This window comes from Dipodomys spectabilis, unplaced genomic scaffold (genome assembly GCF_019054845.1).
Source record: "Dipodomys spectabilis isolate Male_0828 unplaced genomic scaffold, ASM1905484v1 ptg000062l, whole genome shotgun sequence".
NCBI lineage: Eukaryota > Metazoa > Chordata > Mammalia > Rodentia > Heteromyidae > Dipodomys > Dipodomys spectabilis.
The window spans coordinates 2266493-2292532 of record NW_024870739.1 but is presented as its reverse complement, the minus strand read 5'-3'; the positions used below and the strand labels follow the sequence as shown (position 1 = coordinate 2292532).

At 47.5% G+C, this 26040-nt stretch overlaps 1 protein-coding gene across 2 annotated transcripts in view; it reads left to right on the top strand.

The window, feature by feature from the left end:
* Positions 1-24965, top strand: part of Slc13a5 (solute carrier family 13 member 5) — a 30786-nt gene extending 5821 nt beyond the window's left edge. The window contains exons 2-14 of one of the 2 annotated variants that reach the window (XM_042680616.1): positions 3312-3440; positions 3700-3836; positions 4420-4616; positions 6273-6423; positions 8713-8835; positions 10112-10128; positions 10463-10481; positions 13890-14075; positions 15120-15220; positions 16728-16846; positions 19649-19810; positions 22865-23002; positions 24834-24965. In XM_042680616.1, coding sequence (XP_042536550.1) covers positions 3312-3440; positions 3700-3836; positions 4420-4616; positions 6273-6423; positions 8713-8835; positions 10112-10128; positions 10463-10481; positions 13890-14075; positions 15120-15220; positions 16728-16846; positions 19649-19810; positions 22865-23002; positions 24834-24965 — 1611 coding nt within the window. The remainder of the gene's footprint in view (positions 1-3311; positions 3441-3699; positions 3837-4419; positions 4617-6272; positions 6424-8712; positions 8836-10111; positions 10129-10462; positions 10482-13889; positions 14076-15119; positions 15221-16727; positions 16847-19648; positions 19811-22864; positions 23003-24833) is intronic. The other variant, XM_042680617.1, reaches the window with a different exon arrangement.
* The last annotated feature ends 1075 nt before the right edge of the window (positions 24966-26040 follow it).

Genomic DNA, 26040 nt, shown 5'->3' with positions numbered 1-26040 from the left:
AAATCACTATGACTGTACTTTGAATCAACTGTTCAAAAATGAATTCTTTCCAAGGCCCTCTGTTTTCTTCTAGATATTAAATGAGAAGCCATGCCTTAGGGGAATAATGAGACTAAGACAGAAAATTGCCTAGTTTTTGTAAACCTGTGCCTGAGTGTCTAAAAAAGGATCCGAGCCAGGCTCCTGTGGCTCGTGCCTGTAATCTTAGCTACTCAGGAGGCTACCATCTGAGGATCACGATTCAAGACCATACCAATTTGAAGCCAGCCTTGGCAGACAAATCCATGAAACCCTGTTGTCCACTTAACCAGCAAAAAGCCGGAAGTGGGGATATGGCTCAAATGGTAGAGCACTAGCCTTGAGTGGAAAAGAAGAGCATCAGGCAGAACTAGCACAAAAATAAAACAGATAAAAAAGATCAAACGCACATGGTTCAATAACCTTTGATTAATTATAAGGCTAACCCACTCAGACTTGAGTGAATGTATTTAAACATGATAATTGGGAAGTTGATAGGAACCACATGCTGGGTTCTGGTGGCTCATGCCTGTAATCCTAGCTACTCAGAAGGCTGAGATCTGAGGATCACGGTTCAAAGGCAGCCGAGGCAAGGAACCTCCACGAGACTCTTATCTCCAATAAACCACTCAGAAAACCGGAAGTGGCACTGTGGTTCAAGTGGTAGAGTGTTAGCCTTGAGCTGAAGAGGTCAAGGACAGCGCCCAGGTCCAGAGTTCAAGCCTCACAACTGACATAAAAGAAAGAAAATTTAAATTGTTACTAGAAAGGTGCTGTACAGAGGGGTTACAATTTCATAAGTCACGTATAGGAGTACATTTCTTTTTGGACAATGTCACTCCTTTCCTTGCTCTCTCCCAGTTTTCCCCTCCTACCTTCACCCACAAGTTGTACAGTTCATTTCAACATAGTGTCCAGTCAGTACCACTGTTGCATTTGTTCACCCTTTGACTCTCCATTTCTTTTTTCTTTTTTTTTGCCAGTCCTGGGGCTTGACTCAGGACCTATGCACTGTCCCTGAGCTTCTTTTGCTCAAAACTAGTACTCTTATCACTTGAGTCACAGTGCCACTTCCAGCTTTTTCTGTGTATGTGGTACCGAGGAGTTGAACTCAGGGCTTCATGCATGCAAGGCAAGCACTCTATCACTAAGCCACATTCCCAGCCCCTCTCCCTCCATTTCTTTGCCTCCTTTGCCCTCCCACAGATGAACAAATGAACAAAAAAGACAAAAACAGAAACAAAAGCACCCTCTTCTATCCACATCCTGGAGTTCATTTTGAGAAATATTATTTTGTATGATCAGATGCACATAGGCATTGTGCCTTTGTGTTCCTCTCCTAAGAGTATCTTCTTTTGGTGTCTCTGTGTGGGAATGCCTAGAGTCCTGTACAATTTATCATGTCCTTGTGTATTTTAGATCTGGCTTCTGCATATGAGAGGAAACACAAGCTGTTTATCTCTCTAAATATTTTCCACATCTTAATAGGTGACAAGATTGAGGGCCGAGGTGACTTTTTAATCTATTCCAAGTGTCACAGTGGTTAAAGAACCAGGCGCTTCCTTAGATGACCAGCTCGGTCTCACTCCAGAGCTAAGACACTGATGGCTGAGTGATGAGAACAGACAGTTCACACAGGATCAAATTCAAGTAAAAGCTAGAGCCTTTTGTGGCTGGAGAGATACTGGCAAAACCACTGGGCATAGGTGCACCCAAATAAAACTAGAAAACCATAGTACCACTCAGTGGTGGTGATTTTCTGTCTGAGTTGGTTATGGGGATGGAGAGCGTTTGAGCAGCCCTCTGAGAAAGAAATAAGGTCTAGGTATGAAGAGTCTGAGGACATGCTTCAGAGAAGAAAGCATACTCTCACTCCTACAGCTGCAAGCAAAGAAGTGGTATGGTCAGTCTGTCTTACAGAAGACTTGCAGCTTTCCAGACAGCCAGAGTAACACTCTTGTAACTGTAGGAAGAAGTGACTATGGCAGAGTGGAGAAAAGGAGACAGGGTTGAAAGAGATCATAAAAAAGACTGTACTCTGTTTGCAAAATGAAGAGGAATAGTGCTTTCTTTGTGTGTGTGGGGGGGTATGTATGCATGTCCATATTGAGGCTGGGGCTTGAATGTAGGGGCCCAGGTGCTGTCCCTTAGTTTTTTTTTTATTCAAGACTGATATTCTATCATTTGAACTGTTAACCTCCATTTCCAGCTGTTTGGTTGGTATGGGAGATAAGAGTCTCATGGGCTTTCCTGCTTGGGCTGGCTTAGAACTTTGGTCCTTTGATCTCCAGACTCCCGAGCTTGAGCCACCAGTGTCTGGTTTTTCCTTCTGGGACAGGGTCTCACAATATATTCTAAGCTGGCCTAGAACTTGATGTGTAGCTCAGATTGGCAGTGAACTTGCCATCCTTTTGTCTCATCCTCCTGAATGCTGGGATTACAAGCATGTAGCATATATCCCTATTCCTGGCTGAAAGTGGCACTTCTCCCCCCCCTCCCCCCCCCCTTTCTTTTCTGCTCAAGGTTGGCACTCTATCACTTGAGCATATTTCCACATCTAGCATTTTGCTAGTTAATTGGAGGTAAGAGGCTGTCTCAATCCTCCTATCTCAGCCTTTGGAATAGCTAAGATTACAGGTGTGAGCCACCAGTGCCTGGCTAGAATTGTACTTCTTTGCAAAATGTTTTTTTTTTTTTTTTTGGTCAGTCATAGGGCTTGAATTCTGGGCCTGAGCACCATCCCTGAGCTCTTCAGCTCAATATGAGTGCTCTACCACTTGAGCCACAGTGCCACTTCCAGTTTTCTGGTGGTTCATTGAAGTTAAGATTCTCACAGACTTTCCTGCCTGAGCTGGCTTTGAACCATGATCCTCAGATCTCAGCCTCCTTAAGTAGCTAGGATTACAGGTGTGAGCCACGGCACCCAGCTGCAAAGTGTTTTTGCATAATTTTCAGAGTAGCTCACTCAAAAATGGCATTTTATTGTTTCCCTCCTTTTCTTCTTCTTCTTCCTCCTCCTCCTTTTCCTTTTCCTTCTTTTTTCCCCCTTTCCTTCTCTCCCCTTTCCTCTTCCCTTCTTCTTTTTACAGGTGACTTAATTCAAGGTTTGGAAGATACAAGAAGTTACCTGGGACCACAGAGCTGGGAAAGGGAGGGAGAGGAAAGTTGGGAGTGGGAACAGGAGTCTTGTGACTGATTGTTGGCCCTCCTAGATGGCTTGAGCCTGGTTTGCTCTAGTGGCAAACTATCCTGGCTGCCCTCCTGTGATGTGACAAAGGGGCTTGTGTCTGCAGGCTGTCAGATGTGCCTATGTCATCCTCCTCATGGCCATCTACTGGTGCACGGACGTCATCCCCATGGCCATCACCTCTCTCTTGCCTGCCTTGCTCTTTCCACTCCTGAAGATAATGGGCTCCAAGCAGGTGAGCAGACCCGAGGCATGGGGAGGGGAGGAGGTGACTTCTGGGTCTCCTGTGAGCACCTGTTCCTTCTTTAGGCCCCTCCCTGAGTGTCCTAGCTTCCTATGAAGGTGGTCACACAAGCCCCACTAGTAGATTCTTCTGGGTATGACATAGTCAACTCCAGGCTGTTCTTGAAATCAGCATGTGGTCAGCTTGCCAATCTCCAGGGCCTTGAGTGGAACCAGGCGCATGCTGATCGAGCCTTCCTGCTGCCATGCAGGTGTGTGTCCAGTATATGACAGACACCAACATGTTGTTCGTGGGCAGTATGATTGTGGCCGTGGCTGTGGAGCGCTGGAATCTGCACAAGAGGATTGCTCTGAAAACATTGCTCATAGTGGGAGCCAGGCCCACACGGTAATTATGCCTTTTCTTTGGCCATATGGCTCTGTGTGGCCTCAGGGCTGAGAGCTTATGACACCCGCTAGGCCACCCGCAGGGAGCAGGGCTGGTCCTAGGGTGGGTACGTTTCAGGCTAAGTTGGCAGGCCCAGGTGTCCAAGGGAACAGTAGGTGGACAGCCACAGTGGGTGGAGGTTTTCTGCATGTGGAAGAGACTGTCTGGAAAGAATTGTATACAGGCTCATGCCTGTAATCCTAGCAATTTAGAAGGCTGATATCTGAGGACTGGTGTCCAGAACCAGACCAGGCAGGCAAGTCTGTGAGATTATTTCCAATTAACCACGTAAAAAGCTTCAAGTAGAGCTACTGTTCAACTGCTAGAATGCCCGCCTTGAGTGAAAGGCTAAGGGACAGTGCCTAGGCCCCAAGTTTAATCCTCTAGAACTGGCACCATAAAACACAAGGAAACTGTAATTGCCAATTGGAAACCCTCATCTTGAACTTGCAAAGGGTAGGCCTGGCTCCCAGTTGTTCTGAGGAAATGAGGCAGTTGTGAGGAGGGGGTGTGCTCTAACTCTCCCTTTCCTCCCTCCTCACAGTCTGATGATGGGCTTCATGGGTGTCACAGCCTTCCTGTCTATGTGGATCAGCAACACGGCAACCACAGCCATGATGGTGCCCATTTTAGAGGCCATGCTGAGGCAGATGGAAATGACAACTGCAGCTGTAGAGAAGCCAACCGAGATGGAGGAAAGGGGCAGAGGCAGTGAGTTGCCAGGCCTTGGGCACAGCTTTTGTCTCTGTGGCTGGTCAAATGTTTTGTCTGTTTTCTTTTCCCTCCCTGACTCTTGTAGTCTTTTCTTAAACAGGCAAAGAGAACAATGTTTACAAAATACTGTTGTCACCAGTTTTGAAAATGCTATCATTGATCCAGGCACCTGTGGCTCACATCTGTAATCCTAGCTACTCTGGAGACTGAGATCTGAGGACAGAGGTTCAAAGCCAACATGGGCAGAAAAGTCCAGGAGACTTCTCTCCCATGAATGAGCAAATAGTCAGAAGTGGAGATATGTCTCAAGTGGTAGAAGTGCCAGCCTTGAGCAAAAAAACTAAGCAAAAGTGTCCTGGCCCTGTATTCAAGCCCCAGTACCAGCACACACACACACACACACACACACTTGCATTGTATAAAAGTCGGATCTTTAGTAAAACTTATTCTACTGCATTTCCATTCATAAACTCATGCAAGTGCACACACATGTGCATGTGTATGTGTGTGTGTGTGTGTGTGTGTGTGTGTACATGTGTGTACTGTACTGGTCTGAGACTTGAACTCACAGCCAGAGTATTGTCCTGACATTTTTTGCTCAAAACTGGAACTCTACTACTTGAGCAACAGCTCCACTTCTGGCTTTTCAGAGGTTAATTGAACATGAAAGTCTCACAGACTCTTTGAACCGTGATCATCAGATCTCAGACTCAAGTAGTTAGGATAACAGGCATCAAACACTGGGGTCTGGCTAGCACAGGCATCTTTTGAACACCTATTGGGAGTGACCCTGTGTGCTTCTTGTCCTGTTCCACTCCTGCCATCTTCAGAGAGGCCTTTTCTGACTTTCTTCTACCAGCCAGATACCCCCTGCCAGATACCAGATCTTAGACTTGGTGTCCTGTGCCTATTTTTCCCATTAGGCACAGAGCTCAGGGGCCAAGAGCACGATCTGTACAGGACCCTGCACAGAACAACTGAGAGCCCATGATTTCTAAGCCCCGGTGGCTCATGTTTGTAATCTTAGCTGTTCAGGAGGTTAAGTTGTGAGGCTTGAGATTCAAAGCCAGCCTGAGCAGAAAGTCCATGGGACTCTTATCTCCAATTAATCAGCAAAAGACTGGAAAGTGGAATTGTAGCTCAAGTGGTAGAGTGTCAGCTTTGAGGAAAAAAAGTTAAGTAAGAATGTTCTGGCCCTAAATTCAAGTCCTAGTACACACACACACACACACACACACACACGATGGATTAACAGTCCTGGGTTCTCACTAGACACACTCTAGCCACTGAGTCATGGAAACCAGTGCGGTAGGACTGCACACATGAATAGGCTCTTGTACAGATTGTCTGATTCTGGGGAAGCATTGACAAGTCATAAGCTACTCCTCAAGGCAGCTCAGAAAGAGAGAGAGCTTCACGGGAAGAGGGGCATTTGATATGGCTTCGATGTCCCCTAGGAAAGAAGGGACATATGTTTTAAGTTGCTGGATTTGAAGGGATCTTGGAAGAACCTTAGGGAATATGCTTGGGAAGGGACTAGAAAGACAAATGGAGCTTGTTCTTCACTTGGGGCTGGAGGCTGAAGAATGCACTCTCCCTGCCAGGGAGGGAATCTTGTCTTCAGGATCTGGAGCTGGCCAACTGGCTCAACTAGTAACTCTTTACTTGCCACAGGGAAGCAAGATAGCCACTCTGCAGAGAAGGCAATGTCCACGGAGAAAAAGAATATGTACAAGGCCTTGAACCTGTCTGTGTGCTACGCAGCCAGCATTGGGGGAACAGCCACGCTGACGGGGACGGGACCCAACGTGGTGCTTCTGGGCCAGATGCAGGAGTGAGTTGTGGCATACCTTCAAGGGGGAAAAAAAGTTGGCCTTGGGCTGGTGGGACCTACATACTTCTTTTCAGTGGGGTCCTGGAGCTGGCAGCCTGGCTCTGGGTGTAAAGATGTACCTCATACAGCCTGGGTCCTGGCACTCTGGGCACCATTGAGAAGCACTCAGAGAACCAGGGACCTGAGGCCAAAGGAGCTCATTCATGAGCATTGTAGGCAGCCTCTGCCTTGGCTCAGCGATTCCAGCCCAGACACATAGAGTGGATTGAGCATTGACCTCAAGTCAGAGATGACAGAAATGATAGAGTAGCCACTGATGCCTTGGTTAAAGATTATAGAAAATAGGGATAGGAACATGGGCTAGTGGTAGAGTGCTTGCCTAGCATGCATGAAACCCTGGGTTTCCTCAGTACCACATAAAAAGAAAAAGCTGGTAGTAGTACTGTGGCTCAAGTGGTAGAGCTAGCCTTGAGCAAAAGAAACTCAGGGGCAGTGCCTAAGCCCTGAGTTCAAGTCCCAGAACTGGCAAAAAAAAAAAAAAAAAGATTGTAGAAAATAGACATTTTTTAAAAAGTCCCAACCCAAGCTCATTAACATGGCTTGTTAATAGCTATCAATTAGCTGGGTGCTGATGGCTCACACCTATAACCCTAGCTACTCAGGAGGCTGAGATCTGAGGATCACAGTTCAAAGCCAGTGGGACAGGAAAGTCCGTGTAAGACTCTTCTCTCCAATAAACTACCAGAAAACTGGAAGTGGTGCTGTGGCTCAAGTGGTAGAGCACTCACCTTGAGCTGGAGATATGAGGGACAATGCCCAGGCCCAGAGTTCAAGCCCCACAACTGACCAAAAAAAATAGCTATCAATCTTTCTCTGAGTCTGATGCAGGTGAATTATACCTGTGAGGCTGAGATCTGAGGATCACAGTTCAAAGCCAACCTTGGCAAGAAAGTTCATGAGACTCTCATCCTAAATGAACTATCAAAAGGCCAGAAGTGGAATTGTGGCCCAATTGATAAAGCACCAGCCTTGGGCAGAAAAGCTATGGGACAGTGCCCCATAAATTATCCTATGATGTTAGGGGATGGGAAGGGGGAAAAATTATCCTATGATGTGAAAGAGGAGAATTGTCATTCACTCTTGTCTCATTCCAGCCCTTGAGGTAATAGATCCCTGTGAAGCCTGGGGTAGACCAGAAGGACAGTTTGGACTACAAAGGGACAGGGCCATAGGGTGCCATGTCTGGGCTCAGCTTTTTGCTGGATGGGGCTGGGGCTGTGACAGTTAGAGAAACCCTGAGGTTCTTCTGGTCTCCTGAAGGTGCCAGATACCAGGGAGCTCCAGACAGATCGGGTAAATAAATGTGTTTAAATGAGGTCTGTACAAATTTCAGTGGTTAGGAAAAAAAATAAAGTGGTGCCTGTCCTGTGCAGACAAAGATTCTGGGCAGGGCTGGTACAAGAGCTGGGGGTGGAAAGGACAGGCCTGCAGCCCAGCAAACCAGAAACTCCAAGTGTGGCAACCAGAATATGCTTTGGTCTTTTCTGTAATGATATCCTTGGGTTTTCCCTTTAAATTCCTCTATGGAAAGCAGCCCATCTAGCTGGGATGAGCAGCTTATGCTGGCAATCCTCGTTATCTAGGAGGCTGAGATGTGAGGATCCAGGTACCAAGGAAACATGAATAGGAAAGTCAGTAAGAGCTCCCACTGATCATCAAAAAGCCAGAAGTGGAGCTGTGGCGCAAGTGGTAGAGTGCCAGCATGGAGTGGAAAAAGAAAAGGGACAGTGACAGTCCCCAGGTCCTGAGTTCAAGCCCTCATACTGGCCCCAGAAAAAGCAGGTGGGCTGCTCTGGGTTTGCATTGACAGCTTTGAGCTAAAGCAGCAGCCCTGGGGGCTAGCAGAGACCCGAGGGGAGGCCTGGGTGCACCTTGCAATCCCATCCTGGGTGAGTTTTGAGCTTTGTCTTCAGGATGAGGATTTCCAGAAGCATTGATGGCTCCCCCTTTTCCCCCCTCCCCATCCCCCCCCCCCCACAGAGTCAGCCAAATGGCAGATACATGTGTGATGGGCACTTTCCTAAGAAGAAGAGCTACGCGTTTCATGAAATTCTCTGGGAGATCTGTATCCCACGAAAGGGTTATGTAGTTATGCCTTCGACTTCTCTTGGGTCACAGCCATATTCTGGGGTCACAGCTGGATATTGGGAGTACTTGGCTCTGATGAGAACCACCTCTCAGGGTGGTGAGCATCAGGGTGGAGGTTCAGGCCAGCGTCTCTCCTTGCAGATTATTTCCTAATAGCAAAGATGTCTTGAACTTTGCCTCATGGTTCGCATTTGCCTTCCCCAACATGCTGCTCATGCTGTCGTGCAGCTGGCTGTGGCTCTACATCTTTTACATGAGATCTAGGTAAGTATGAGCTGCCCTGTCCCTGCAGAAATCCTCAGTCTTTGGCCAGTCTGTAAAGCTCTTCTATCCAGCTCTGACTTTCTCTCAGACCCAGCTTTAATTCCTGCCCTCCAATTCCCAATACCCCAGGACTTGCCTGGACGACCATTTCCTGCCTTCTAACTGTACAACTTCTTATCCTTAAAGGCCAGGTCAAGAACTACTTTCCAAACTATCTCATCCCTAACCTTCTCTCCTCTTGGTGCCATCTCAGAAGACCGATGTTCTCCTCTGAGTTGCTCCTGGGCCTATCATAGTCCAGTACCTTGACACCTGTCTTGTGGTCCAGTGCAACCCTTTTCCCTTGACCAGCTTTTCTAAGACCTCTCTGCCCCTGCCCCTGGCATGTCTACTAGGTCAGAGAGAAAGAACAAGTGTGCCATCAATGTGGGTTGAAGCAATTAGAAGTGTTGCAAGTGAACAATGATGGATAAATGTCTTGTTGGCCACATGGGTTCATTAGGTCAGGCAACAGCAGCCCTGATATTGTCCAAGTCAGTCCAAAGTCAAGCCATGACCAAGGGCCTGAGGGTTTCCAGCAGGATGCATCCTGCAATGTTTGCCTTCCTTCCTGTTCCCAGCACCCTATCAAATTCACCCAGAGTCACCCTTGATAGAAGTCAGACTTTGGATGTGGGGTAGACAAATACCTTTTTAAAAAGAGTTGTAGCTAAGCACCAGTTGCTCACACCTGTAATCATAGCTACTCAGGAGGCTGAGATCTGAGGATCACGGTTCAAAGTCAACCCAAGCAGGAAACATTTGTGAGACTTTTATCTCCAATTAACCACTAAAAAGCTGAAAGTGGAGCTGTGGCTCAATTGATAGGGCTCACCAGCCTTGAGTGAAAAAGCTAAGGGACAGCACCCAGACCCTGAGTTCAAGCCTCAGTACCTGCACACACATAAACAAATGTTATTTTTAAACGCATAGATTTGTCTGTCACAAAGGTGATTGTGCTGCACCAGGATGGAAAGTATTCAACCAGGAGTGGAGGGTGTGTGTGTCATGCCTCATTTCCCAGGGAGCTGGAGTGGAGAAAAACCAGGGGAGTTGCAGAAGTACCTATGAACACCTGCCATTTCATAGGAGGTGGAAATATCAGTTTTGTTCTGGAGGAGGAACTGGTTTGAACACTGCCATTAAAAAAAACAGCTGTAGCCGGACATTGGTGGCTCACACCTGTAATCCTAACTACTCAGGAGGCTGAGATCTGAGGATCACGGTTCAAAGACAGCCTGGGCAGGAAAGTCTGTAACACTCTTATCTCCAATTGACCACCAGAAAACTGGGAAGTGGTATTGTGGCTCAAGTGGTAGAGTGTTCACCTTGAGCTGAAGAGTTCAGGGACAGCGCCTGGGCCCAGATCTCAAGCCCCATGAATGACAAAAATAAAAAACAAACAAACAAAGACAGCTGTATAACTGAATGCTGATGGTTAATACCTGTCAACATAGCTACGTGGGAGGCTGAGATTGGGAGGGATACAGTGTGAGGCCAGCCCCTTTCTCAACGGAGAGCATGACAAGGTGGTAAGCACCTGTTATCCTAGCTGTCTTGGGAACCTATCAGTAGATCTTGTACCTAGGTATGTGCATGGGGAGAAAGCCCATCTAAAAAATAACCAGTGAAAAGCAGAGCTAGAGGCATGGCTCAGTGGAGAGAGTACCTGTTTGATAAGCATCCTTAGTTCAAACTCCAGACCAGTCTGCTGCAGGTGGGCCTCTGGATCTTTGTTTTAATCAGTTGTGGGGCTTGAACTCAGGGCCGAGGTGCTGTCTCTGAGCTTTTTCACTCAGGGCTAGTGCTCTTTCACTTTGAGCTACAGGGTCATTTCTGGTTTTCTAGTGGTTAATTGGAGATAAGAGTCTCACAGACTTTCTTCCCAGGATGGCTTTGAACCATGATCCTCAAATCTCAGCCTCCTGAGTAGCTATGATTACAGGAGTGAGCCATAGGTGTACAGCTCTCTGTGTCTTTTTAAGTAACAATGACTGGCAATTTATTAAGCTTATTATGTAGTAAGCACTGTACTCTACATTGAGATATTTATTTACTTATTTTTATGCTGGGACTGGGGCTTGAACTCCCTGGGCTTTTTCACTCAAGGCTGAAACTCTACCCCTTGAGCCCCAGCTCTACTTCTGGCTTTTTGGTGGTTAACTGGAGATAAAAGTCACCTGGGCTAGTTTTGAACCATGATGATCCTCACCCTCTTGAGTAACTAGGATTACAGGACTGAGCCACCAGCATCCTATACTTAGGAACTTGAACTTGAAAGCAGCCTGTGATGTATGTACTACTCTTGTTATTCTTGCTCTTTACAGACAAGGCAACTGAAGCCTGGAAAGGTTCTGGGGCCTACACAGGGTTAATAAATAGCATGGGGGTGAAGGCATGAGGTTAGAGCCAAGACATTTCTGCTCCAGAACCTGTGTCCCACAATCCTCATTTCACCCATCGTCATCTAGGGAGGCTAAGGGTTATTTGTTAGACAGACCAGGTGCATTCACACTAGTTGTGGCTTCAGGGTTTCCCGAAAGTCTGAAGGCCAAGTAAAAAGAGGGAACTGGCTGGACAAGATAGCCACAAGGGCAAGTGGAGCTGTGGCTTAAGTGCTTGATCACTAGCCTTTAGCAAAAAGAGCTAAGGGACAGCACCCAGTCCTACTACTGGCTGGCACATGTATGTACACACACACACACACACACACACACACACACACACACACACACACACACACACACACACACACTAAAAGACCACAAGGACATCATCAGCCTTCTACCGTGCAGCCAAGGTTAGATACCAAGCTCCTGAAAACTCAGCCAAGAACCAGCAGCTGTGGTTCCTGTGCCCAGCACAGCCCACATCAGCTCCCCTGGACTATCAGGGAGCCATGCCTCCATGGAACTTGGAGAGCCTGGCAGGGCAGCTGCCTGCCCCACATCTGCTGGATATGCCATTGTAGCTCAGAAGCAGAACAGAGCATGGCTCACACATAGCCTCATTTCAGTTCCAGACCTGGAAGGTCGGGGATAGCATTTAACACTCCAGTGAAATATGGACCATTCCAAGGCCTACCATATGCCAGGACTTGATGATCTGCTCCATCTCCTGATGGTGCCTCCTAAACACCATCACCCGAGTCCAAGGAGCACATGTCTGCCCACAAGGGAGCACCCCTGCTTGCATTGTGTTTGCTCTCCCATCCTTTATTCTGATGGTGTGGAGAGCCATGTCAAGGCCTTGACTGCTGGCCCAGTCTGTAAAAACTGTGTCTTGACTTCTAACCCAATCCAGAAAAATTGTGTCTTGGCTTCCAACCCAGTCTGGAAGAAATGTATTTATGAATAGGTTCCTAGACTACATTTGGCCAAGAGGGCCAGAGATCCCCGCTTCAGATGACCTAGGATGACATGGGAGACACCAACAACCCACACCCAGAATGAGGCAAGTGTTCTTCCTGCTGGCTCTTGCCAACTCCTGCCATGGGGGAGACACACGGGGGCTCTGGGACCCCCCTTCTGCTCTGCCTGACTCTACAGCAAGCCCAGGGCAAGTCCTCTGATGCATTCAAGTGATGGCCATTAGGATGCAGGAGGACACTTTGGTCCCCACACAAACTCCAGGCCCCCCATTTGCCAACTGGATCCATTGGCCAGTGTGCTGCCTGATGACATGGCAGTCACCAGGTGAAATGAACCCAGGAATGAGAGAGAAACTGTTCAGTGCCATGAGTGATGGCATTATGAGGGCACCCATGGGAACCAGTATTGACCACCACACAGCCATGGCAGCTTGTGTCATTGCTGCTATGCCGAGGATGCAGCACCAGCACCAGACAAGCTGGGACTCACACGGCCTGTTCCACCTGAGCAGATGGGACCAAGGAAGAGGTCTTTCTCTGCCTTGGATGGCTCCAGAGTCTGTGCTGTTTGAGGCCCTGCCCTGCTGCCAGTCATCTAGGAGATCTCCTCTTCCTCTTCTTTCTCCTCTTTTTCTTAATCTTTTTCCTTCTCCTCTTCTTCCTCCTCCCTCCTCCCTCCTCCTGCTCCTCTTCCTCCTCCTCCTCCTCCTTCTTTGTTTTGATTCCAGTACTGGGGCTGGGTGCTGCTCTTTAGCTTTCTGCTCAAGGCTGGTGTTCTATCACTTGAGCCATGCCTCTGGGGTGTGTGTGTGTGTGTGTGTGTGTGTGTGTGTGTGTGTGTGTGTGTGTGTGTGTGTGTGTGTGTGTGTGTGTGTGTGTGTGTGTGTGTGTGTGTGTGTGTGTGTGTGTGTGTGTGTGTGTGTGTGTGTGTGTGTGTAATTAGAGATTAAGAATCTCTACTTGGGGCTGGCTTTGAACTGGGCTTTTCAGATCTTAGCCTCCCTAGAAGCTAGGATTACAGGCATGAACCACTAGCACATGGTCATCTTAGAAACTTTAAGGGCTGTGCAGGGGCATAGGGCTCAGGTTTCCTGGTGAATGAGGACCTTGATATCCCATACCGGAAGGGCCTTGCCCACACCTAGGATGTGGGCATACAGTTCTACCATGTAGCCTCATTTCCTGACCCCTGCATACCCAGGATTCTGATGCCACCATGCTGCCATTTCCCTGTGTCAATGATGACAAGGAACATGGCTCTGGAAATCAGCCCCTGTTCCCCATTCCATTTGCCCCAGTCTTCCTGTACATTTTGTCTTTTACCCTGGAAGGGCTAAAATTTTGCAGGCTGGGCTCCATGACTTGGGAGCAGCCTGTCTCTGGGTTGACCAGTAGGGTGATGGACCTCTTTTGCTAGTGATGATGCCTTGATTCTGTTTGTTTCTGTATCTATGTCTTCCTGCCCATTTCCCTGTTCAGCTCAGCCTCTTATCCTCCCACAAAACCTCCCTCGGCCTGCCTCTTATCCCTGATACCTGGCTGATCTCTTCTGGGAATACCCCTAGTTCTGGAAGCACCCTGGTACCATCCATGCGACCGTCAGCCAGCTCTATTGTTTCAGACATGGTGCCATCAAAGGGAAGAGGACGAAGGAGGGCGAAACAGCAGCCTACCTTGTGCTAGAGGAGGAGTACCGTAAACTGGGGGCCTTGTCCTTCCCCGAGGTCAGCGTGATGCTGTGCTTCCTCCTGCTCATCGTCCTGTGGTTCACCCGAGACCCTGGCTACATGAACGGCTGGCTGTCCATTGCTTGGATAGAAGGGGAGAAGAAGTGAGTTATTTGTGTAGCCAGAGTCCCAGACTTAGCTCTCTGAGACAGGTGGGAAGGGAAGGCCAAGTTGGGCTCTTTGGAGCTGGGTTTTAGAGAATGTCCTGCTGACTTTATGACTTTTGTTTGTTTGTTTGTCCTGGGGCTTGAACTCAGGGCCTGGGCACTGTCCTCGAGCTTCTTTTGCTCAAGGCTAGCACTCTACCACTTGAGACACAGAGCCACTTCCAGCTTTTTCTGTTTATGTGGTACTGAGGAATCAAATCCAGGGCTTCATGCATGCTAGGCAAGCACTTTACCACTAAGCCACATTGCCAGCCCATGACTTTTTTTTTTCAATGTTGAGCATCAAATCCAGGTCCTTGCAACATGCTAGACAGGTCCTCTAGCACTGAGCTATCTACCCCAGCCTTTATGACCCTATTTTTTTCCCCCTAATATTCATGATGAGACTGCAGGCAGATGTAGTTGATTGTGTGGTACCCTCTTCTCTCCAAAACAACTGAGCAGAAAAGGCTCAGCAAGTATCATGGCCAGAGCCCTCTTGCAGGGTTCATAGTCTAAGAGTCTACTGCTCTTAGTTTCTCCCTTACTATCATTTGTGTGTGTGTGTGTGTGTGTGTGTGTGTGTGTGTGTGTGTGCGCGCACGCGCACTGGTACTGGGGCTTGAACTTAGGGCAAGGATGTTTTCCCTTAGGTTTTTTTTTTCTCTCAAGACTAGTGCTCTACCACTTGAGCTATACCTCCACGTCCAACTTTTTGCTGCTTAATTGGAGACACAAGTCTCATGGACTTTCTTGCCTGGGCTGGCTTCAAACCTCAATCCTCAGATCTCAACCTTTTTTTTTTTTTGGTCAGTTGTGGGGCTTAAACTCTGGGCCTGCGCACTGACATCTCAAACTTCTAAGTAGCTAAGATTGTAGGCCTGAACCACCAGCCCTAGTGGATATTTCTTTTTGTAGGAGCATTTAGACACAAAGGTGCTAGAGTTAGGCTGGGTGTGTTGAGTGATTTTTCTAAATTCCTCTGTGCTTTTTCCTGCCTAGGTATTGCACAGATGCCACAGCAGCTGTCTTTGTGGCTGTCTTGCTATTTGTTTTTCCTTCAAAGATGCCCAATTTTAACATCTTCAACAAGTCTGAAGCAGGTGAGGCTCCTGGCCTTCCCTCGAGAAGAGTCCTCATAAAGAGGACTGATGTATGGAAGAACACCAGGAGATGACTATTTTCAGCCCAGTGGTGATGTATTTAGAGCAAGTTCTCTTCCTTTTTAGACAATTGGATTCGTGCCTATAGTACAGCAGGGACAGAGTGTGTTTCAATTTTCCCATCATGACATAAATATTTTTCTCCCTCTCCTGTTTTGTTTTGTTTTTGGGTCCGGTCATGGGGCCTGAACTCTGGGCCTGGGAGCTATCCCTCAGCTCTTCAGCTCAAGGCTAGCGCTCTACCACTTGAGCCACAGCACCACTTCCGGCTTTTTTCTTTTTGCTTATGTGGTGCTGAGGAATCGAACCCAGGGCCTCAAGCATGCAAGGCAAGTGCTCTACCACTGAGCCACCTTCCCAGCCCCCCCTCTCCTGTTTTTAATATGCATGTGTATTATATACTTATAAGTAAAGAAGTTTGAGGCCCCCCCTTTTTTTCCCCTTGCAATCTCGATTGCCTTGATTGGTAGAGGCTGTGTTTTTTGTTTTTTTTGTTTGTTTGTTTTTTGGTTTTTGTCAGTCGTGGTGCTGTCCCTCAGCTCTTCAGCTCAAGGCGAGTGCTCTATTACTTGAGCCACAGCGCCACTTCCGGATTTCTGGTGGTGAATTGGAAATAAGAGTCTCACAGCCTTTCCTGCCCAGGCTGGCTTTGAACTGTAATCCTCAGATCTCTGCCTCCTGAGTAGCTAGGATTATAGGCATGAGCCATCGGTACCCAGCTAGAGGCTTGTTCTTTAACACTTGAGCCACACCTCCAGCTGGAATTTTTACTAATTATTTTGGAGATGGAGTCTTATAGACTTTTCTGCCTGGGGTAGCCTCAAACCATGATCCTTCAGTTCTCAGCTTCCTGAGTAGCAAGAATTTCCAGGTGTGAGCCACTGGTGCTTGGCTTATTGTTTTGCCTTTTGTTTTGTTTTGTTTTGTCGGTCATGGGGCTTGAATTCTGTGCCTGAGTATTGTCCCTCAGCTTTTCAGCTCAAGGCTAGCACTTTACTACTTGAGCCACAGTGCCACTTTCAGTTTTCTGGTGGTTAATTGGAGATAAGGGTCTCATGGACTTTCCTGCTTGGACTGACTTTGAACTGTGATACTCAGATCTCAGCCCCTGACTAGCTAAGATTTCAGATATAGCCACCAGTGCCTGGCTATTTATTTTTTTCTTCAACTCTAATAGCATCGTATTACGTGGAGAGGCTTGTGACCATTTTTCCTGCTATGAAATATTTTGGTTGCTTCTGGGCACAAATTTCAATTCCAAGTTATAATGCTCTCAGCAGATGAGGTAACAGCCGGCAGTGGGTACAATAGTGACTGTAAAGCTTAGCCACTGTAGAAGTATGGGCTGGAACTTCATTAACGCTATTGATTTTATTTCCCCTTGGTGCTATCTTTTTTTGTTTTCTCATCCTGCTCTGAATTATGTGGTTGTGCTTTTTCTTCTCAGACAAGAAAACCCCATTTTACCCCCCAGCACTGCTGGATTGGAAAGGGGCGCAGCAGAAAATCCCTTGGGGCATTGTGCTGCTCCTTGGGGGTGGATTTGCTCTGGCAAAAGGATGTGAGGTAACTTCCCCAGCCAGGACCCTCTTCCAAAGCTGCCATATCCTCCTCCCCCAGGGCTTACCCCTGGGCTGTCCATGGCCACCGAACTGCATGTTCTTTGAGGACAGAGCTCTGTTTTGTCATTGAAGATCCCTGAAGCACAAACAGTGCCTGGAAGGGAGAGAGCACTGGCAAGTGATTGAAGGCATGTGTGGAGAAGGGGCGAGGCAGGAGAGGTGGGGGACACTGTGTGCCGTTCATACATCCCATCCATTCAATGTATCAATTCATCCAGCTATTTCATCTTTCTATCCACCCATGCATCCATCTACCCATCCATCCATTCATCCATACTTCTTTTATCTGTCTACCCACCCACCTACCCATCCATCCATTAGCCCACCCTTCTATCTTTTCTCCTTTCCTCCCTCTTTCTCTCCCTCCTTCCCTTCCTCTTTCCTTTGTGGTCCATGATAATGACCTCTGCTTTGATCTGTACTGGGCCTAGACAATCTTTCTTTCAAGTCCACAGGAGTATTTTCACCATTTTCTTTGGTTCTCTAATGGCCTCAGAATTTCAGAATATTTCTTTAGTATCAGAGGAGGAGACAGCCTCGGGGCTGATACTCATAACTTTCTATATTTCCCTTCTTTCTTCATGGGGAAGAAAGGAGACTTCTTAGTACCGTTATCATCCAACCATCCATCATCTATTCATCCATTTATTTCATCGATCTATCCCTTCCTTCCTTCCTTCCATCCATTTACCATCATCTGTCTATCCCATGCATCCATCATCCATCCATGCATCCATCATTCCCCTCATGCATCCATTTCTTCCTTCCATCCAGCCACTCATCTCTCTCTCTGTCCATCCATTTCATGCATCTGTCCACCCCATTCATACATCCCATCCATTCAATGTATCAATTCATCTAGCTATTTCATCTATCCATCCACCTACCCATCCATCCGTTCACCCATACTTCTTTTATCTGTCCACCCTCCCACCTACCCATCCATCCATTAGCCCACCCTTCTATCTTTTCTTCTTTCCTCCCTCTTTTTCTCCCTCCTTCCCTTCCTCCTTCCTTCTTTCCTTCCTTCCTCAGAATATAAGAGCTTTCATCTATCTTGTGTTCATTATTTCATCAAAGCTAGGACAGAGCCTAGTGCATAGTGGATGTATACATAATTTCTTCTGTGGTGCTGTGTTTCAAACCCAAGATCTCAACATGCTAGGCAAGCATGGTATTTTCACTCCAGTACCATTTTTTGAATGAACAAATCCATCCATGTAGTCATTCATGCATCAACTTACTCATTTCTCCATCTAGCATATTTTTCCATGCATCATATGTTTCTATTATGTCCCTAGTGTTAGGCTAGACACAGATTTTATTTTAATTTAATTTAATTTTATTTTTACCAGTACTAGGGCTTGAACTCATGACCTCTCACTGTCTCTGGGCTGCTTTTGCTCAAGGCTAGCACTCTACCACTTGAGACACAGAGCCACTTCCAGTCTTTTTCTGTTTATATGGTACTGACGAATCAAAACCAGGTCTTCATGAATGCTAGGCAAGCACTCTACCACTAAGCCACATTCCTAGTTCCAGACACAGAGATTTTAGAGATTGAGACATGGCTCTTGTTTTTGAGGACTTTTGGCCTAGGAAGGAGATGTATCTGGAAGGAAATTTCCAGGAAGAAGTGACACCAGAGCAAGGGGAAAGTATTAAGGTAGTATGTCGCTGAGGCATAGTGAAGCTGATGAGACCACCACAGACATTTCTCTGAGGGCCTTGTTGCTGGAGAGTAGGTATGGACCTGATTCTGGAGACCATTGGGAGCCATTAAAGGGCAGAGGCCCAAAAATGACTAGGTCAGACCTGCACCTGAGAATAATCACTCTAGTTCCTAGAATAGAGGCCTGGGGCTGGCAGGGATGGGAGGGGGAGAAGAAAGTGAATGCTTGCTTGTCTTCTTCATCTTACTCAGTCTCAGAATGTTGGGTTCTACAGGCTGTCCTCTCCTTAGCACCTGCTACCCCTCCCCACCTTCCCCACCTTCGCCTCCTACCTTCTTTTTTACTCTGTTCAGCTTCTTTGACTTTTCCACAAATTTCATGCCAATACTGGAGCTTGAAATCAGGGCCCGAGAGCTGTTCCTGAGCTTTTTTTTTTTTTTTTTTCTCAAAGCAAGCACTCTATCACTTGAACCATTTCTCCATTTCTGGCTTTTTCCTGATTCAGTGTAGATAAGAGTCTCATGGACTTTCCTGCCTGGCTGGCTTCTAACTTAAATCCTCAGATCTCAGCCTCCTGAGTAGCTAGGATTACAAGTGTGAGCCACGGCACCCAGCTTTTCCTCTCTTTTAAATATCACTGGTTCTCCAGGGCTCTTCCTGTGCCCAACGGCCTGCTTAACTTTTAGTCTCTCTTAGGACAAGCTCTTCTCAGCATAAAATCTCACGTGTAAATCTTCCATTTGGGCCCCACATCATTCCTCCTAAGTTTCAGTAACTATGGGAGAATGAGAGGAGATGATGATGAGGGCTATTTGGAGTGACTTGGCAACCAGCTGGGGGAGGGGGGGAGGGGGGAGAGGGGGAGGGGGAAGAGGAGGAGGAGGAGGAGGAGGAGGAAGAGGAGGAGGAGGAAGAAGAAGAAGAAGAAGAAGAAGAATATAATCCTCCAGGGAATAATACGTGCAAGAGAGAAAGGGCTGAGCAGAGAGCAGGCTGGACCCTTTACCCTACCTCCTCCCCCGCCCTCCTGGGAGAAACTGCCAGCTGAAACAACATCCCTCCTGTGTGTCCAGACCTCAGGCCTCTCTGAGTGGATGGGGAAGCAGCTGGAACCCGTGGGGGTACTGTCTCCAACCCTCATCACCTTGGTCTTGGCATTACTCGTGGCCATGTGTACTGAATGCACAAGCAACGTGGCCACCACCACCCTGTTCCTACCCATCTTCGCCTCCATGGTAAGTGGCCCTGTGCTGGGGAGGGGGAAGATGTCAACCTTGCGTCCATGTCCTGGGTACCCTAGAATGGCAGTAAAATTGGCTCTGGCTGGTGGTCTTGGGTACCCCTGCTCTCTGATCCCCCAGTCCTTGCTGCTTTTCCAGTTCTTTCTTGGTGGCCCCACTACTGTCAAAGAACTAAACATGGACTAGAGTTAATGTAAAATCAAAATGGATTGTTTTCCAAGCTGGGGAGCCTTGTGCAGAGGAGGAAGGGCCCATACTCTGGTTGCTGAGTGTGCCACTAAGGGTGCTGGGGCCACCCACCCATTGGGAGCCACAACCTCAGACTTGTTTGTACCTCTTTACTTGGCAATTTCCTGTCTGAGACTGTATCTTAGGAAAATAATTAGTGAAGCCTACACACATATACAGCAAAGACTTACTTTTTAAAAAATATACTCTTAAGAATAACAGACTGGCGGAACAAATCATCTGTTCATGTGTGATACCAACAGAGCAAAGAATCTTGCTTTTCACTGGGCATGGCAGTGCATGCCTGTAATACCAGCACTCTATTGCTTCAAGTAGAAGGGCAGAGCATTCAAGACTAGGACCCCAAGAAGAGGAAGGGGAGGTAGAGCTTTGGTTGGAAATGGGAAAGAATATTCTGGAAAGATGGAGCATCTCTGTGGAAGCGGTGGAAAGCTTCTGTAGCTTACAGCAGGGTTGCAGTAGAGGGACTGGTTGCCTGGTTGTCTTGCTAGAGGGGACAGATGGGGAGAGACAGCAGAGCACAGAAACAAGTCAGTTTCCATCTAGCTATTTGGGTGGCCATATGCATAAAGAGCAAATCTAGAGGCAGGCTCTGGTGATGCTCACCTATAATCTATAATCTACTCAGAAGGCTGTGATCTGAGGATCACAGTTTAAAGCCAAGCCCAGGCAGGAAAATCCATTTGATTGTTTTTCTTCAATTAACCAGCAAAACGCCAAAAGTGAAGATGTGGCTTAGGTGGCAGAGCACCAGCCTTGAATGGTGAAACTAAGGGACTGTGTCCAGATCCTGAGTTTAAGTCCAAGTATCAACAATGCACGCTCAACAAAACAGCCCTTGGGTGCTTGAGATAGGAGGATAAAGAATTCAAGACTATACAACGAGGGTGGGAATTTGGCTCAATGGTAGAGTGCTTGTCTAGTATGCATGAAGCCCAGGGTTCAATTCCTCTGTACCACAGAAACAGTAGCTGGAAGTGATACTGTGGTTTAAGTGGTAGAGTGCTAGCCTGGAGCACATAGAGGCTCAGAGACAGAGCCCAGGCCCCTAAGTTCAAGCCCCAGGACCAGAAAGGGAAGAAAAAAACTATACAGCAAGACTCAAAGGAAAAAGGGAAGAAATTAAAAAAAAAAAAACAACAAGGAAAATCAGGCTTGATGTTGTAAAGATTTTTAAAAGTCACAGCTTGCAAGTATGTTGGCAAAATGAGAACATGTTTGTGCTGTTATTCCAGCTGAAACGGTAATATAAGCCGGGCGCTGGTGGCTCACGCCTGTAATCCTAGCTACTCAGGAGGCTGAGACCTGAGGCTCCCAGTTCAAAGCCAGCCCGGGCAGGAGAGACCGTGAGACTCCTATCTCCAATAAACCACCAGAAAACCGGAAGTGACACTGTGGCTCAAGTGGTAGAACATTAGCCTTGAGCTGAAGAGCTGAGGAACAGTACCCAGGCCCAGAGTTCAAGCCCCACGATCAACACAAAAAAAAAGAAAGAAAAGAAAAAGTAATATATTCGCACTGCCTTAAAAACAAGTCTGTTGACACAAAGAAACACAGACACACTAATCCTCCAGACTGCTCTCCAGAGATGACCTGTTACTAATTTCTCAGGGATCTAGTACACATTCACACTCTCTGGTTAAAGGGATGATTCTGTGGATGCTACCAAGTTCTTCTTTATAGCTGCATAATATTCCATTTTTATAGATGCCTTTTTTGTGTGTATGCCAAAACTGGGGCACCAGGCCTGAGTGCTATCCCTTATTAGTGCTGTACCATTTGAGCCACAGCTTGATGTATGGCTTTTTGGTTAATTGGCAAGAAGAGTCTGCGTGGGCTGGTTTAGAACTGCTATCCTCAAATACCAGCCTCCTGAGGAGATAGGAATACAGGTAAGGAGGTAGAGTTGCCAGCACCCAGCCAATATACCACTGGGTCTTATTTCCTGTATTTTGCTGTTACATTGTTTTAAGTGAACATTTGCTTATGTGTTGGACCTCTTTTCCATGGAAATATGCACGCAAACGATGCATTGTGTTTTACAAATTATTTATTCATTCATCTATTCAACAAATATCTAATGAGTACCTGGTCTGTGTTCATAGAGTGCACTGAGCTTTAAATGTAGAATGGAAAAAAAGGTGAATACTGAATTCTAGATGCAAATGAACACAAATGTAAATAAAAACGCATCCACTCATACAGACGAGCATAGAGGAGAAGATTAGGCCCACCCTCTAAGAGGCTTCCTCATTGTGATTGACAGACAGACTGAAAGACAGATTGCAAGATTCAGCGCAACTGAGCAATTTGGTATGCTGTCTGACACATAGAAAGTGCTCCCAAAATTGACTTTGAAGCTGGATGCTGGTGGCTTATGCCTGTAATCATAGCTTCTAAACAGGCTAAGATATGAGGATTATGGCTCAAAGCCAGCCTAGACAGAAAAGTCTGAGACTCTTATTGTCAACAAATCACCAAAAAGACAGAAGTAGATCTGTGGCTGAAGTGGTAGAACACCAGTCTGGAGTGAGAAAGCCAAGGACAGAACCAGCCCTGAGTTCAAACCCCAGCACCAGCACCAAAAAGAAAAATAAAAAAAGAAGCAATACATTAAATCAATTGAGGGGGAAAGCCTCTCAGGGAAGGAAGGTTTGTGCGCAGCCTTTAGTGTGCCACAGTTAACCGTTAGAGAAGTGACAAAAGGAGGAGAGAGGCTGGGCTGGAACATAACCTGGGCCCTGGGGGAAGGCCCTTCAGAATGTGGCAGGAGCCTCTGTGTCCTGTGTCTTCCTGCAGGCTCGCTCCATTGGCATCAATCCACTGGTGGTCATGCTACCCTGCACACTGAGCGCATCCTTTGCCTTCATGCTGCCTGTGGCCACCCCACCAAATGCTATCGTGTTCTCCTACGGACATGTCCGGGTTTCTGACATGGTAATAGTGCTGCTTTCATTCACTCCTACCAGAGCATGCAGCTCCCCGGGGCAAGGGACACCCTATGTATGAATGTGACATATGGCTTATAGGAGGATAGTGTGTGTGTGTGTGTGTGTGCTGGAGCTAGGGCTTAAACTCAGGACCTTGCACTATTGCTTAGATTTTTCACTAAAGGTTAGTGCTCTGCCACTTGAGCCATACCTTCACTTTCAGCTTTTTGATGATTATTTAGAAGAGATAAGTCTCTCTGATTTGTCTGCCTTTGAACCATGATCCTCTGATCTCAGCCTCCAGACTAGCTCCAGACTAGCTCATTACAGGAATGAGCCACTGGCACCTGGCTATTGCTTACCTTTATCATGCAAACTTCCCAAGGTGTTCTGATATAGAGGTGGGTAAAAAAAACAAAAACAAAAAAACAGTCCCACCTGAAGAACCCCGGTGAGCACTTCAGTCAGGAGCAGGGGTCTTACATGGCTATTGTGGACTTGCCCATCTAGCCTGCACCCTGAGGATGGGAAGAAGGGAGATGGCTTGCAGAGGTGTCAAAGAGGTGAGTGCAATAAACCAGGCCCTACTGGCTCTTGCCTGAAAGCCAGATACTCAGGAGACTGAGATCTGAGGATCACAGTTCAAAGCTAGCCTGGGCAATTAGGCTCATGAGACTCTTATCTCCAATTAACCACCAAAAAGCCAGAAGTAGAGCTGTGGCTCAAGTAGTAGAGCACCAGCCTTGAGTGAGAAAGCTAAGAAAGAAGGTGAGGTCCTGAGTTTGAGCCCTAATACCAGCAGGCATATGTGTATGCATACACACACACACACACACACACACACACACACACACACGAAGTAGGTGCCAGGAATGGGTGGACTGCCTGAAAGAAGAGAAGCACGGGTCGTCACTGTAATTTGCTTTACGTCTGGTTTGTTTTTTGTTGGGAGGAGGACGGATCTACTGCTCTGGGTCAGAAACAAGGCAACTCATGTGAGCAAGACACCAGAAACAAAGGTCCCTACCTTGAAACAGCCAGGGGCCAGTGAGCTCCTCGGGCATTTTCACCAGGAAGGTATATCCCAGAAACCATTTCTTGCCACCCTGATTCAGATGATTCAAGAAATGATTATTGAGCATTATGGAAGAAAGAGCAGTCAACAGAAAGATGTAAAGAAGGAAGCTGGGCATTGGTGGCTCATGCCTTGTAATCCTAACTACTTAAGAGGTTAAGATCTGAGGATAAAGGTTTAAAGCTAGCCTAGGCAGGAAAGTCTGTGAGATCTGTATCTCCAATACCCAGCAAAATGCCAGAACTATAGGTGTGACTCACGTGATATAGTACCAGCCTTGAGAGAAGCCTAATGAGAGGATGAGGCCATGAGTTCAAGCCCTAGTAGCAGCGTGTGTGCGTGCGCGCGCACGCATGCGTGTGTGCATGCACGCATGCACACACACACACACACACACACAGAAGAAGGTTACAATGAAGCAGCCGTGTGTTGAGATGACTCAGTGGGCTGATCACCAGACCTGAAGTCATATCTCAGGCTCTGCTGAGGTTTCTCTAGTGGCTACTGATGGATTCCTACTGCCTCCCCAAGGTCATTGTCCAGTGCTATAATGGAAACAGCTGTTTTCTGCAGCCTTCTTCCCAGGATGCTTTGTGCACCGATGACACATGGTGCATCATTTTTTGGGGACAAAAGTCCAGCACAGAGCTGTCAAGGTCCTCTGTCCCCCTCTCCAAGAAGGCTAGCTCCTCGTGTGCCATGCCCTTGTCATGGCAACAGCCAATTTGTGGCCACCATCTCTGACCCTGTGTTTATTTTCCAGATGAAAACCGGAGTCATGATGAATATAATTGGAATCTTCTGTGTGCTTTTGTCTGTCAACACCTGGGGACGGCCCATATTTGACTTGAGTCACTTTCCTGAGTGGGCTAATTTGACATCCACTGACACTTAGAAAGAGCTGCAAGACCCCGAGTGTGGCTCCTACTCTCCTGAAAACTATGAACATTTAGCACAGCTTGCACAGAACACTGGGGACACCCCCGTAGGATCCAATGACACCCACACCCCACCAATACCCAGCCAGTCTGGGATGCCTTTGCCTTCCGGCCTGGTTTCAAGAGATGATAAAGGGTGACTGGAGAGAAGGCTTGGAAGCAAAGGCGGCCCCCTCAAGGGCTCTGCTATCATCTCTGGGATGAGCAAGTAGTAGAAGAACCAAGATGCAGGCTCTTAAACTGTTGGCCCATGCTGAGCTCAGGCTCTTATCTGCTTAGTCCCAGACAGTCCTGGGATGCGACCTGAGAAGACAGACAGCCAGCACCTGGACCTTCTCCAGCTGTCTCAGACTTTCTCTGTCACCCTGAAGGAGCCAGGACAGAATGTCTGGTCTTGGGCAGGCTCCCCATATTGAAGTGGTAGTGGGAGCCTGTCAGGGCCTCCTGCAGACTTGTGTAGCACCAGCAGCACGGCAAAGGTCAAGCGACTTGAGGATGCTATCTGCTTCCCTTCTGCAGCTCACCCTCGGCTGCCCTATCTCTGCCTTCCCTCATTCTACGCTCATTAACAATCTGGATGCTTTCCCCTACTCTCCAGTGAGCCTCTCACTTCCTAGGTGCCTTTTGTCCAGGCCAGCAGCTGTTCAAGCTCCCCGGCCCCAGGCCCTTTCCTCCCAAGGAAGTCAGTTTGGCTCTTCTAGGAGATGTGTTTCATGCCTTCCCTAAACTCAAATCACACTCCCAATGGTGGGCAGTGGCGGCTCACTTGTCTTTTGTGGCCATGCCAAATGGCCACAAAGCGTGGCTGAGGAGTGGAGCTTTCGGTCCCTCAGCTGTCAGGCCCTTCTGTGAGTTTCCTGGGCACTGCCCCCAGAATGTCTGTGGGAATCCTCGGGACCCTGAAGAGACCAAAACAGACAAGGAGAACAGCAAAGACTGTGTATCTGTTTCTTGGAGAGAGATGACTCCTGACCACACTGCCCAAGGCTTTGCCCTAGTGAAGTGTTGTTCTGTCTGCCATGGAAAGGGCCA